A 13,226-nucleotide genomic window follows, 5' to 3' on the forward strand; every position below is an offset into this window, starting at 1 on the left:
TCTCTCTCTCTCTCTCTCTCTCTCTCTCTCTCTCTCTCTCTCTCTCTCTCTCTCTCTCTCTCTCTCTCTCTCTCTTTTCTCAACGGTCTCAAGCGGTTTCAAGGCGAGCCGCATCAGTGGCAGAGCGCGTGTGGAGCGCGAGTGGACCTTGATGCTCGTGGGCGGTTGTGTTGGAGGACGCGTGGGGGCGGGGGACAAAGTCCTTGGCGCGACGTGCCTGTGTGTGCGGTTCTGTCTGGGCAGCATCAACTTGGGGGGCGCTGGTGTGACCGGTGAGTCAGTTCGGCAACACTGATCTTTACCGTTTGGTGTGCTTTGGGGGCTGAATGGCCCCGCCTTGATGCACCACCGCCCATGGGTCAAGGAAGAGGACCACCAAGAACATGAGCGCAGCGCCCGGCACTGATAGGAGCAAACTACAGTACAACCCTGAATCGGTCCTGCTCCGGTGCCTGGTCGAGTGCCGACTTGTCACGCCCGGTCAACGTCAACTGCGACTTGATCACGGCCCCTTCCAGTACGCCGCCGACCTGAGCCCCGACGGTCTGGTCACCTGCGCCAACCGAGTCTTTGCCAGCCTGACTGATTTTGTGGCCCATTGTCAACGTGAGGTGGCCACTGAGCTTGGGCCCGCCCAGCTTGATCCCTGGGCCAGCGTGCGTCATCTGGGAACCCCGCTTGCTGAGCTCGTGACAAACTGGTGCGCGCATCTCGAAGCCCGCCCTGAACTTGATGACCCACTGGACGCGTTCTTCTACGTTTTTTGGAATAGCCCACCCACTGCACGGGCCTCACCTTGCCTCAACTCCTTCTTTTACCCTGTTTTGCCCGAAAGCAAGGCGTGGCAGCTCTACCAGTCTTGGCGTGACCACAACCATCCTCCGCACCTGCGCATGCATACCCAGCAGTGCACTGTCAGCCAAGCGCTTACTCAACTTTTGCCCGCCTCTGCCAAGCGCCTGTCTGCTGTTGCACGGGCGGACGGGTCATCGGTTCCACCTGGCACGGATGCGCGGCCACAGCTGAAGCATCTCTCGCGTTCGTCCATTGCTTCGCGCCTAAGTATCCCCTTGCCTGTCCCCCGCGCCAGTCTCAACTCGGACTCTGCCGTTCCATCCGCACCCCTCCCCCTCCGCTCGACCCCTTCCGAACCACGACAAAGCGACACGCCACCCGGAACCGTCAGATCAGGCACCTCAGCCAACAGCAACCCCAGGGCCAGGCCCTCCTCCATTGTCTTGCCTGCCCCTCGAGTGGGCCTTGATCAAGTGCCGATTCCCGTTCTCACACCAGCTGACAAGCCCCCTCCAAGCACCATGTCAGCCACTCCCACCGCCAGCGACGAAAAAGCTCGGATTGTCGCAACCAGCCACAGCCCGCAGAGCCCCTCTGCCCCGGACTCACTCAAAGCCAACGCTGTGGAATCGCCTGTCCCTGATTCCAAAGCTGCCCAAACTGGCCTTGGCGAGCAAGTTGACGACAGCCCCAGTGTTGAGGCCCACCCTGATGTCATTGCCCACCCTCAAGATGAGCGCGAGGCCGACCTCAAGGACGACTTCAAGCGACCTTCAAAGGATGAATCAAAAGACGCTTCAAAGAATGATTTGAAAGATGATGTGGAGAACGATCCTCTTGTCGACACCACCGCTGACCTCGAAGCTAGCGTCAAATCAAACCCCGCTGACAGTTCTGAAGCTTCTCAGCCAGACAGTGGTTCATTGGCTCAGGACGGGCCCCAGAAAGCATGCTCGCAGGCTGAGAGCAAGAACCGTGGTGCTCCTGAGCCAGAAGTTGAGTATTGTGACACGGTTCACTCCGAAATCGTGGCGGATCCCAACACCGTCACTTCCGGATTCATCATGCACGCAACACCCGATGCATGGTGCGATGGCTTTTCTGCCAAAGAAGACTTTGTTTACCCCGACACGCAGCATCGACCATTATACTTCCAGTGCATCAATAGCCCCCGCTCCTACAATTGTCCAAGGTCGCTCTGTCCGCTCCGATTGGCCACAACGGTACGTCCAAACCGAGGCGCCATCACACAACTTAACCCCGTGCTTGATTCGCGTTTGGTGAGACAGCTACTCACGTCATGCATCCACCCTCACGTCCTGGCAACTCTCGTTGGCTGTGCGCGGGGCCCGGCAGCAAGATGTGGATCTGCACATGCGAGCTCGTCATGGCTGCACGCTCAGCTCGACCAAGGTTGCCAATACAAAAATCGTTCGTTGGAACAAGCCCAGTGCAAAAACCGTCATCTACAGAATATTTGATCAGAACCGCCGGCCCTTTCCCTTCCATGACCTTTACGGTCGCAGAATTGATACGCCAAGCTACTTTACGGATCACCCCGAGCTCTTTGCCCCCGCGGACCAGGACGAGCACGCGCCGCCCAATCGCTCGTTGAGATCTGCCCCCAAAACGGGCCAACCCGAAACGCCCGGCTCGGGCCATGCCGCCAAAAGGGCCAAAACAAATGGAACGCGTGCTTCGGCGATGGAGCATCCACCAAACTGTCGCACCATCGCGCCTTCGCGCGAGTACGAACTTGTCAAGCAGATGGTGATTCGTGAAATATGGTCCCTCCTCTGTCATCAACACTTGACCTTGCCATCAGCTTATCCTGACTTGGCAAGCGATGACACGCCTTTGCGCCGCGAACCCGTGCGCGGCCCCATCTTTACGCGTTGGTACGTATCAAAATTGGTGTCCACCTGATCCACTTGTGTTCAGATGTCTTTCCTTCTGAGTTCGCTTTTCCTTCTCTCTCTCTCTCTCTCTCACTCTCTCTCTCTCTCTCTCTCCTTTGCCCCATTTTTTTTGTCTGCCTTTGAGAAATTCGATGTCTCGTTGCCCTTCATGTTCACCACTGATGATCAAACATGGTCTCGGAATGTCTTTCAAGACGTAATCATCGCTTTGAATTGCTCACCTTGTTCATGTCTCTGAATGTTTGGCTCGGCTCAGGCTGGCTCCCGACAAGCTTTACCTCAGTAGTGGCTGTAAAGCTCGAATGCAGGACCGCTTAAACGCTCTTGCGCGGCTCGAGGACGCGTTGGATGCTTCAGATGTGGCAGCCGTACGAGATGATCTTCGCACCTTTGTTCAAAACACAGTGGCCAGTCCTGGTTGGCAAAGGCGGCTCGCACCACCAGACGAGGCTTCCAATTCGTCTTGCTGTGCTCAAGAGCAGGTGCGTCATTTCAACTACTTCATGCCCACGCAAAGACAGAAGTGCTTGTTTGGCGTTACGAACCTAATTGCATGGCTTTGGGCGGTCATGTGGACACAGGCGCTCGCGAGCCGTGACATCGTGGATGATGTCTCTTCACGCCCGCGACGGAGAGTGCAGCGTGCCACCATCAACAAGCTGGCGTCCGTGTATGTTCTGTCCGTATGCATGCATCAACCGACAGGCCACATGCTGCAATGCCATATCCCCCAGTGATGTTCTTGCTTGTTTGGGTTTGGATAGCATCTCGGTTTTTTTTTTTTTTTTTTTTTTTTTTGCTTCTTCTTAAAGAGTCGTCTATACACGTGTACGGTTGTGAAATATCTTGTAGGCGACAAACGCAATATAATCCGTATACGTTGATCGAGTGCAACCGTTTCGACGAGAACGTCCATGTGTGTCCTTTTCGGGTGCAAGTCGATGGCGGAGCCCTGCTTTTGATGGAGTTTCATAGGTGAGCGTTGGTCGTGATGCGCTCATGAGAGCAGGGCATGGAGGTGAAAGACACCTTATTCGCTGCTCTTGTAGCTTGTCCTCATCGAGTGCTGGGCTGGCGCCTCCATCGTCTCTGGCACTCTAGTCACATGGCGACAACTGAGATTATTGGCTTTTTGGGAGGCACGTACGATGCTAAAAACCAGCTGCTGACCGTCTCACTGGTTCGTACCGTTGTGGCACGCGGTTTGCGCGATGTTCTGAACATGCCCACCGCCCCAGTTCGCGTGTTTGTTTTACTTGCAGCACGGCTTGGGCCCGTGGCTTTTCCGTTTCCGATGCCTCACAGCCTCGTTCATGGGATAGGCGGTACCGTGTGCGGCGATGGAGGAGGATGCTTTCCAGCGTGAGCAGAGTGTGGAGATGGCCCCCGAGAGCGGTGATCGCGCTCGCCATTTGATTGAGAAGCGCGGCATGACCGTGGTTGGCTGGTATCACAGTCATCCAGCCTTTTGCCCCAATCCCTCTTTGCGTGATATCGAAAATCAGCAATCATTCCAGCAGTTTTTGACAAAAGACACTGACAACGAGCCCTTTGTCGGTATAATTGCAGGTTAGTGTGTCGGGCTCTCCTCGCTGAGTATGCTTGTGAGGCACGGGGTTTCTGGTTGACTGCACCGTGAAAGCCGCTGATCCTGACCTTGTCCTTGCGGATAGCACCCTATCACCGACTCCAAAGCGAATCAGCCAGTGAGAAGCATGCTCGAGAAGCTGCCACACTGGGTGACATTCGCTGTTTTTGGGTGGATCGTTCGCACGCCACTGAATTCCACGGCACAGGTAATGAAAGCTTGGTTTGGACCATCCGCTTTGCTCGTGTCTCTCTGTGTGCCTGTGCCTCCCTGTTTTGGCGTCTCGTGTCTGCCTAACAGCACAAGAGGCTGCATGCCATGCCTGGTCTTCGTTGGGTGTCGTGCCCCTTTTAATCATTGATTATTCGTGTTGCCTCTGTGTCACGTCACAGCATACGGCACACCCATGCATCTGGACTACGAGGTGTTGGTGCAGGAGCAGATTGACGACCACTTGTTCGCGGACCTGGTGAGCTCGTGGCATCTCTTCGAGCTCAGCCTTGCCTGCTTTTTGCTGGTTCAGCCCTGCCACATCGTACCGCCACGTCTGACAATTTTTGGCCACATAGATCAACCTTTGCAATTATTATGAGGTGTACGCATCTCGAGCCGACATGTCAACGGCCGTGGTGGATGGCATGAGCCGATTGGAAAAGCTGCGGTACGCACTGGCACACACACACACACACACACACACACACACACACACACACACACACACACACACACACACACACACCCTTTTTTTTTTTCTCTGGTGGACATGCTTTGACCCTGCGTGCTTGCTGAGGTCTGACTGCGTTGCTCTCTTGCTCCAGATCATGCCTGATTCAGCGGTTGCCACAAACCCTCAGCAAGAGCGTGCGCGACGATGTTGCTAGCCGTCTCACCTCGCTTCTAAACATGGTGGGTCTGTGGTACCCTGCAAACTTGTCCTCAATCACTGGGAGGGGATCGGCTTCAAAGCTGCCACGTCTCATTTTGATACAAACACAGGCTGATACCTTGGCGCAGTTTGGCGACGATCGCCTTCCTTCCGCACAACCTTCAGAGACACCCATGCCTCAACCCAAGACGGAAGTTGTCACAGACGTTGGCTCGACGGATACGCCGCCTGCAGACAAAATGGAAGTGGTATCATGACACGGACGGGTGATGCGTCATTCATTGTTCCGCCCTTACCTTTTGACCGAGCTCACCCCCGGCGGCTGCAGCTGATGTAATTCTTTTCTCGCCAACCGCCGACAACATGCGAAATGAAAATTTAATACGCATATCATAAGAACGTATCAACCTGGCCTCATGCCACACCTACCTCATGCCGACACGCCCTGCCTCCGTCTCGAAAACACACACATGGCACGGGTGCTTAAGCTTCAAATGCAAGGATGCCTGCTCAACGAAAGCCACCATCCAGATCAGCTTGTGTGCATACCAACCAACCACCCAGTTGGTTGAACCATTGTTTCCTTATGTATGATGTTCAAAGGGCCTTAAAGCCTTGGTCTTATCAAACTGTAAAACTGCAAAAGGGAAAAAAGGGAGGTTCGTTGTTGCGTGCATGTATGCATATTTGACGTTTCAGGGCGGACATGCCTGGTCCGGGTTCCTGGCCTCGAGGCGCGCCAACAAAACGTGAGTGGGGCTTGCAGGCTTTTTAACCGTTGTTCAAAGCCAAAGGCGCTGAAGCAACCAACAGGTCTTGCTGCAGATACTGTTACCCTCGCTCGTTCTGATTCGTCCGGATCGCCGTGGGATCCAATAATAGTTTCCCGTGTGTGGTGCGCGCAGTGAGCAAACGAGCGCATCTCATTCCCAGGCAGGAGATCAACGAAGGTGCGAGCCGCCAGAATAGTCAAGGGGTCTCCTTGCTCGCCAACCACTACCGAGCGCCTGCCTTTCCTTTCGCTTGCCCCGGGTCCAAAGGGAAACGAACCGCCAACAAACACCCACAAGGCCTCACATGCTTGCTTCGTTGCTCGACCAAGCGCAGAGTCTGGCCGGTCGCACGGTCCTCTCCATGTTGCCTTGCCTGGTCTCGCCATAGCTTGTACCCCCTCTCCCTGTTCTTGGCGTCTGGTTCAAGGTTTTGCAGCCCGCTCGTGGGCAAGCCGCGTGCCATCACGATGCGCCATGCCCTGCTGAGCTTCGCTTTGCTGAGCCTGGCCACAGTCTTTGGTGCCGGCGCTCAGCAGCCAAGTCTGGACACAGAGCAAAGCTTGGACGATGTCTGGATCTTCCCTGGACAAGCCTGGGTGGGTCACGCCCCGGCCGGCAGCCACTTCGCCCTCACAGACGAGTCACACCCGGCTTGGCTTCAGCTCGAAGCCAACGCGACCACGTTGGCCGCTGCTGCAAGCGTTCAGGCACACATGGGTCAGGCCTTTGTGCAAGTTCTTGATACTCAACAAACTGTGACAGACGTCTTTCGCATCGCTCTTGGTGCAACCCCACTGCCAACATCATCCGGCACTAACTTTGCCTTGACCGTGCAAACCGGCTCTCCATCGTCCCTCACGATTACCGAGCTGGCGCAATTCTTGCTGGGGCTTCAAGCCCAAGTGGACGCCGAGCTTGGCTCCTCTGAAGCTCTCAAAGTACTCTACCAAGGCCAGCGCGTTGTTACTCTCCAAGCCCGTGCGTTCTTTTTTTTCCCCGTCTGACTGGAACGGCTCGGAATGTTCGCTTAAAGATAAATCGTCCAAGATAAAATCGTCGCTCTGCTGCCTATGTTCCTGGCTGGTCGTAGGCTACATGGCGGAGGGCAATGCTGACATGCGCGCGGTCGCGCTTGACCTGCAAGTCATCTCCACACTGTCTCTCAACACGGCACGCGTGGTTGTATCGGATGCCTTGCCCACGTTGGCCAGCCAACTTAACCGAGTGCGAACTCGCCCCCGCGCGATGTGATGTGTCAATGTGTCCCTTTCGGCCAGACGTTCTACTGGCCAAGAAGATGCTCACACCGGCTTTTTCTTTTTTTTTTTCTTGGCGCTTGTGACTTGCATGATTAACCTTGTGTGTACTGTTTTTCACGACGACGGATGCGGCCAAATACGCAGGGTTTCTGGTTCGATCATATGCACGTAGCATCAGCTGAAGCAACGCCAACTCCAGAGCCTGAACCAGCCATCCAAGGCGTCCCCTTGATGCAGTTTCTACCCGTTCCCACCAACGTGGCCCGTGTTCGCCGCGCTGACCCCATCACAACCACGAATGCTCCTACCACAACCGGTATGTATGACTTGATGCAAACCATTTACCAGGCATTGCTTGTGATCGTGCCTGCGAATGTTGTCTTACTTCTTTCAGACACCTCAGTCCAACTCACTACTTGCCGTGTCGTTTGTTTTGCTTTGCAGGGGGGGACGCCCCCATTGACATGGTCCTCGTCATCGATGGCTCGGGCAGTATGGGCCATGCAGCATATAATCGTTCCCTAGACAACGCAGCCGCCTTGGTGTCGCGTCTAGCCCTGGCGAGCTCTAATATCCGGTTCGAGGCGAAGCGTCCCACCCACCCGCCACACACACAAGCACACCACTTGTTTTCTCATGGACTTGAAGACAACATCAAAACTCACCTCGCCTGTATCATCTTTGTAGCGTGGCAGCTGTTGAACTCAAGGGCACGCCAATCACCATCTTTGATTTTGACGAGTATTCTTCAACCAACGATATGCGCAATGTGCGACCACCACCTACCTACGCCTGCCGCAATTCAATACACGAATAGCAGACAGTGTCCCTCACCAACATCATTCGGCTTCCCTCTCGATAGGCATTTCTGGCTCACAAGAGCCGATACGTTGAGAACCGAGGCAGCAATGTCGCTGGCACGTTGGATTTCATCCGGAGCGAGATTCTCGTTTCCAACAAAGGTCCGTCCGACATGCCAAATTGCGAGATCACGAGCATGCCCTTTGATACTGGCCAGCTGACTTAATCATTGTCCTTTTCTTCCTGACTCTACTTCTTCTGCCACAGGTCATCGCCTTTTTGCCGACATCCCGACCATTATTTTTACGGATGCGCGTGCATCGCAATCTGACATCTTTATCGAAGAAGCTGCACAGCGCTTGCGCAGCGTTGGGGGTCGCCTTTTCGTGTTTGGCATCGATATCAATACTGAAGCACAGGAGCAGCAACTACTTTTTATCGCGGGCTCGAACGAAGGTGTGCTGAATCTGACCGCATTCGAGGCCAGCCAGGTTTCCAATGATGAGGCAAGCATTGAGTTTATGATGCAGACAATTCTCGATACAAACATCAGCGCGAATCCAACCACGCTGCCCGCAATGGATTCTCTGTGCAACAATTCGGTGGACGTTGTCTTTGTACTGGATACGCTGGACTCTGCCACCAACTCTATCGGGTCCAAACGAGACTTACTGGCTGATCTCGTTGATGATTTGCGCCTTCGCCATGATCAGACGAGGTAGGACCGTTGAGCCTCAGAGTCGCATCGCATCCAATACTTCATCACCCGCCACACAATCTCACTGTTTTTGCTTTTGCTCACAGGGCTGCCGTGCTTGTGGACGAGGGGAGTCCACGCATTGTCTTTGGCCTTGATCAGTACGACAGCAGTGCCGGTGCTTCTCGAACCATTCACAATGGCCCGCTACTCGCCACATCGACGATCAACACCAGTGCCATTCCAGCCTTTATTGATAATACGTTTGGTTCGGCATTTCGTGCAAACGTATTACGCGTAGTCGCGTGGGTCTTGCCAAGCGATGCTGAAACAGATTCCTTGGTCGTGCAAGCGTCGCTCGAGAATTTGGCCCTGCGCGGTTACACGGTTGTTGTCTTGGTGGCATCGGATACAGTTTTGGATGTGTCTGAACTCCCGGTGTCCCGCTTTGATCCCAATGATGAAACTTATGATGCAATGAATGTCGTTGACTTGGGAATCTGCGATCAGGCGATTGTGGCCACCACACCGTCGAGCACCGTGCTTCCAACACCGACCATCTCCGTTGGTCTCAGCAGCACAATTGTGCCTACCCCCACCATTACAAGCTCGAGCATTGGGTTGACAACATCATCTCTAGCTAGCACGAGTACCTCAACCTTGTTGAGCAGTAGCTCCGCCATGTTGTCATCGACACTCCAGCCGGTGAGCAGCACCAGCAGCGTTGCGCCATCAAGCACCAGCATTGTCGTATCCCCCAGCCCCAGCGCCACGGTCGTGCCACAGTTCTGTGACTTTACCGAGCAGGACGTGGTCCTCGTGCTGGACATGTCCGGAAGCGTGGATGTAGCTGACTACAACCGGATGCTGCAGGTGGCGCGCGCCACCATCAACAGCCTGCCCATCAATGAGGGCCTGGTTCGAGCTGCTCTAGTCTTGCTCAAGGGCACGCCGAGTAGCCCGGTCTCGCTGGCTCAGGGCACAAGCCGCGAGGCTTTGCTGGACGGCGTGGACAACCTCGTGTACTCGAGCACACGTCCGTCTGCCGCGGCTACCACGTTGGCGTACGTGCGTGAGACGGTGCTGACGGCAGCCAACGGATATCGCGGGGGGCAGGCCACAGTGCTGCTGTTTACGGATGGTGACTCGCAGGAGCCGTTTACGCAGGTTGAGGCGGAGGCTCAACAGCTCCGCGCCCTGCCTGGCGGCGTGAAGATTGCCACAGTGGGCTTCCCTGTGGATCCTGTGGCCAGTTCGGAGATTGACGTGGACACGCTGGCAGCGTTGACGGGTTCGCTTTCCCTCGTGTATGATCAGAACGACCTGGTATCGCTTTTGACGTCGGGGATGGCGTCGGCGTTCCAGGATGCGTTCCTTCGGGACCTGTTTTGCGTCGTACTCACCAGCACTGTGGCGCCGACCTCAAGCTATGTGGCCAGCACTTTTGCTCCCTCGTCATCTTTTGTGGCCTCAACCTTCGCGCCATCGTCGACCTCCTTCCAGCCCTCCATCATCTCCAGCACCTCTTCCGTGGCCCCTTCCCCGATTTCATCGAGTACAGTCTTGCTGTCCTCGACTTTCTTGCCGTCATCCGTGCTTTCATCGGGGATCTCAACATCGTCGCTTGTTGAGCCCATATCCTCGTCGTCAGTTGCGCCGGTGTCCTCTTCGGTGTTGCTCACCCCGACCGTTTCATCGTCATACGCGATCTCTTCGTCTCTACTGACGGCAACGCCTTCAGTCAGTTTGTCGCCAAGTACAAGCGCCACGGCCACAGCCAGCCCGCAGTCAAGCTTCTCGGTTACCTCAAGCGTCGATCTGACTGCCACGCCGACGGCTTCCAGTATTTTCTCAACCAGCGTGTCACTTTCGGCCACGCCAACGGTGTCCTCGACCCCAGTCTCGATTCCCATCTCCAGCTCCAGTACACTGTTGTCGTCGTCGATCCCGTCAAGCCTTTCCAGCTCAATTACATCCAGCCCATTGGTGACACCGTCAGCATCCACCTCGAGTGTCTTTGCCACTTCGTCTTTGTCGCCCACGACAACATTGCCTGCGCCTTCCTCGACCGTTTCCTCAAATCTGGGTTCATCGTCGGTTGTCACATTCTCTACCGTGTCTAGTGCTTCAACCTCGTCGCCCGTCACATTCTCTACCGTGTCTAGTGCTTCAACCTCGTCACCCGTCACATTCTCTACCGTGTCTAGTGCTTCAACCTCGTCACCCGTGCTCTCAAGTTCTAGCGCTACTTCAGTGGTTCCGAGTGCAAGCACGTCGACATCCATTCAACCTTCAACTTCAGTGGCCGCCTCAGTTTCAACCTCGGCGTTTTCCTCAGTTTCGGTGTCATCTTCTTTGGGTTCATCGGCCTCCATGACGGCTTCGAGCAGCTCGTTTGCTTACTCGTCTGTGGTGCCGTCCACCGCCTCGCTTTCACCGTCGGCAAGCGCGACGGCTTCTTCAGGATTCAGCAGTACCGTGACTACATCGGCATCTTCCAGCTCAGGATTTTTGTCATCGACGGTGACCTCCAGTTTGGCGCCATCTTCAACGGTTCTTTCCTCGCTTAGTGCATCGAGCAGTGCATCTGCAACACCGACAACCTCTATCGCACCCTCGGCCTCGGCCTCGCCCACGGCGTCTCCCTCGCCCTCGGCCTCGCCAACGCCAACGCCAACGCCAACCCCTGTGCTATCGCGGCCTTTCCTGCTCAATGCTTTGCCACGAGACTTGGTGGCGCCCGTACCTGCTGGCGTCTTCTCCTATCAAGTGCCAGATGACACGTTCTGGGATCCTGAGGATGGCTTTGCATTGTCGTTTAATGTGGCCTCTTTTGGCCCAGCTGCCAACTGGCTGCAGTACGTGGACGCAATGCGCACCTTCTTTGGCGCCCCAACGGCTGAGGAGGCTGGAGCGTACGCATATCAACTGACTGCGGTTGACTCTGACGGTTTAGTGTCTGATCCCACACATTTGTTGGTTGTGGTGCCTGTGGACACGACCGTGGACAGCGTGCTTGAGGTGGAAATGGAGATAACAACGGCCGGTTCCGGGGAGGCAGCCCCCAACTCACGCCGCCGCGCTGATTGCACCACGACCTTGTCGCCTCTGGATCGCGTGGCTCTACTCGAGGCTGCAGATGACGTGGTGCCCGCGGCCGATTTTGCAATTCAGTCGATTGAGACGATTGAAACGGCAGGTGGTTGCGGGGTCCGAGTTCGGCTGCGTGATCATAATGCTTCGGATTGTAGCGTTGGTGAATCACGCGGGCAGCTCATCGAAAACTCGGCCGCACGCCTACAAGAGGCCGTTAATGCGGTCAGCAGCAACCCATTGGTGATTGAATCTGTGGAAGCTGTGGTAGAGGAATGTCAAGTTTTGGCAGCACCAACACCTCGAAGCGCGGCCGAACGGGATCTGCGGTCATTTGCCGTGCCATTTATCGCAATTGCCATGGTGTTGTTGCTGGCCTGTATTCTTCTCTTTGTGGTTTTGCGGCGAGTGCGCACCAAGGGCGAGACCGATGCGCTGTTCGGTCCTCGTAAACCCGTCTTACTACCCACCGATCGAAATGTAAGTGTTCGTGTTGCTTGGGGTTCCCTCCTGGTCCCGAGAGCAAATGTCGTTTTGACAAGCTTGGGGAAGAAAAAAAAAAAAAAAGGAAAAGCCTCCTTTGCTCTGCTTGCTCACCGCTTCCATTTTTGGTGTTTGACTTTTCTGCGCAGCTGCCTCGCAACGAGATTGCGACGACTTCACCCAAGCTGCTGGCATCTGGTCCTTGGGGTTACGATGCTGTTGGCACGGACATATTTGCTTCGGAAGGTGATGAACCAGCGGCTCCCCAACCGTCAGCTACGCACAAAAGCAAGGAGCTGTTTGGAAGCGCCCCACCTTATCGTCCGCCTCCGGCCTATCCCTCGGCTCTCTATTCGGAGGACGGTGGTCCCTTTGGTTCGTAGCTGCCTCACTGTGATGTTCTTTGTTTGTTTGTTTGTTTGTTTGTTTTACTTGTTTCAATTTGTTCCAAGTGATTCAAGTTCATCTTGCGTCCATGTGTGCTGGACACCATCTCTTTTGTGCGTGTGCGTGTGCAGAGTCCGTAGGAGGAATGAATGAACAATATGGACCGGATATGATCACGACCATCACGACAACGACAACGACGACAACCCAGTATGGCGCCTTCAAGCCGGCTCCCCCGTACCTGGAGCCCCCAGACTACGCCACTGCTATGAGCGACCCAACTGAGGGTTACGAGGAGCCAGCACTGACCCGCTTTGCGGCTGCCAATGACCCCAGCCGGCCAAGCGGTCGGTATGGACTTCCTCGCGGTTCGTCTCGATATGAAGAAGAATAGTCGGCGAACTGCCTTAGGTGTTTGTGAGTAATGTGAAAGTCACTTTTACACTACTTTTGTGGCGCCGTCCTAAATTTCTCTTTACACATGCGTCCACTTGCACATTCACGTATATCTTGATATGTGGCGAGTTGGGGTTGCTCTTGTATCA

The 13,226-nt window shown here is 55.1% G+C and overlaps 2 protein-coding genes across 2 annotated transcripts; both read left to right on the top strand.

Moving 5' to 3' along the window:
- Positions 1-383: 383 nt before the first annotated feature.
- On the top strand, positions 384-5,445 carry MONBRDRAFT_26083 (uncharacterized protein; the record flags this gene model as incomplete). Its single annotated transcript, XM_001746340.1, has 14 exons — positions 384-700; positions 773-2,018; positions 2,152-2,565; positions 2,737-2,888; positions 2,971-3,082; positions 3,120-3,196; positions 3,567-3,689; positions 3,816-3,894; positions 4,037-4,283; positions 4,388-4,510; positions 4,695-4,771; positions 4,872-4,963; positions 5,121-5,208; positions 5,299-5,445. The coding sequence occupies 14 exons, from the start codon at positions 384-386 to the stop codon at positions 5,443-5,445; spliced, it is 3,294 nt and encodes a 1,097-aa protein (XP_001746392.1).
- Positions 5,446-6,428: 983 nt separating this feature from the next.
- Positions 6,429-13,075, top strand: MONBRDRAFT_26084 (uncharacterized protein; the record flags this gene model as incomplete). Its single annotated transcript, XM_001746341.1, has 15 exons — positions 6,429-6,939; positions 7,052-7,185; positions 7,365-7,536; positions 7,665-7,797; positions 7,908-7,989; positions 8,083-8,182; positions 8,289-8,739; positions 8,826-10,009; positions 10,084-10,273; positions 10,370-10,811; positions 10,962-11,251; positions 11,289-11,928; positions 11,992-12,291; positions 12,444-12,669; positions 12,813-13,075. The coding sequence occupies 15 exons, from the start codon at positions 6,429-6,431 to the stop codon at positions 13,073-13,075; spliced, it is 5,118 nt and encodes a 1,705-aa protein (XP_001746393.1).
- Positions 13,076-13,226: the final 151 nt, after the last annotated feature.

This window comes from Monosiga brevicollis, genomic scaffold (assembly GCF_000002865.3).
Source record: "Monosiga brevicollis MX1 MONBRscaffold_12 genomic scaffold, whole genome shotgun sequence".
Taxonomy (NCBI): domain Eukaryota; class Choanoflagellata; order Craspedida; family Salpingoecidae; genus Monosiga; species Monosiga brevicollis.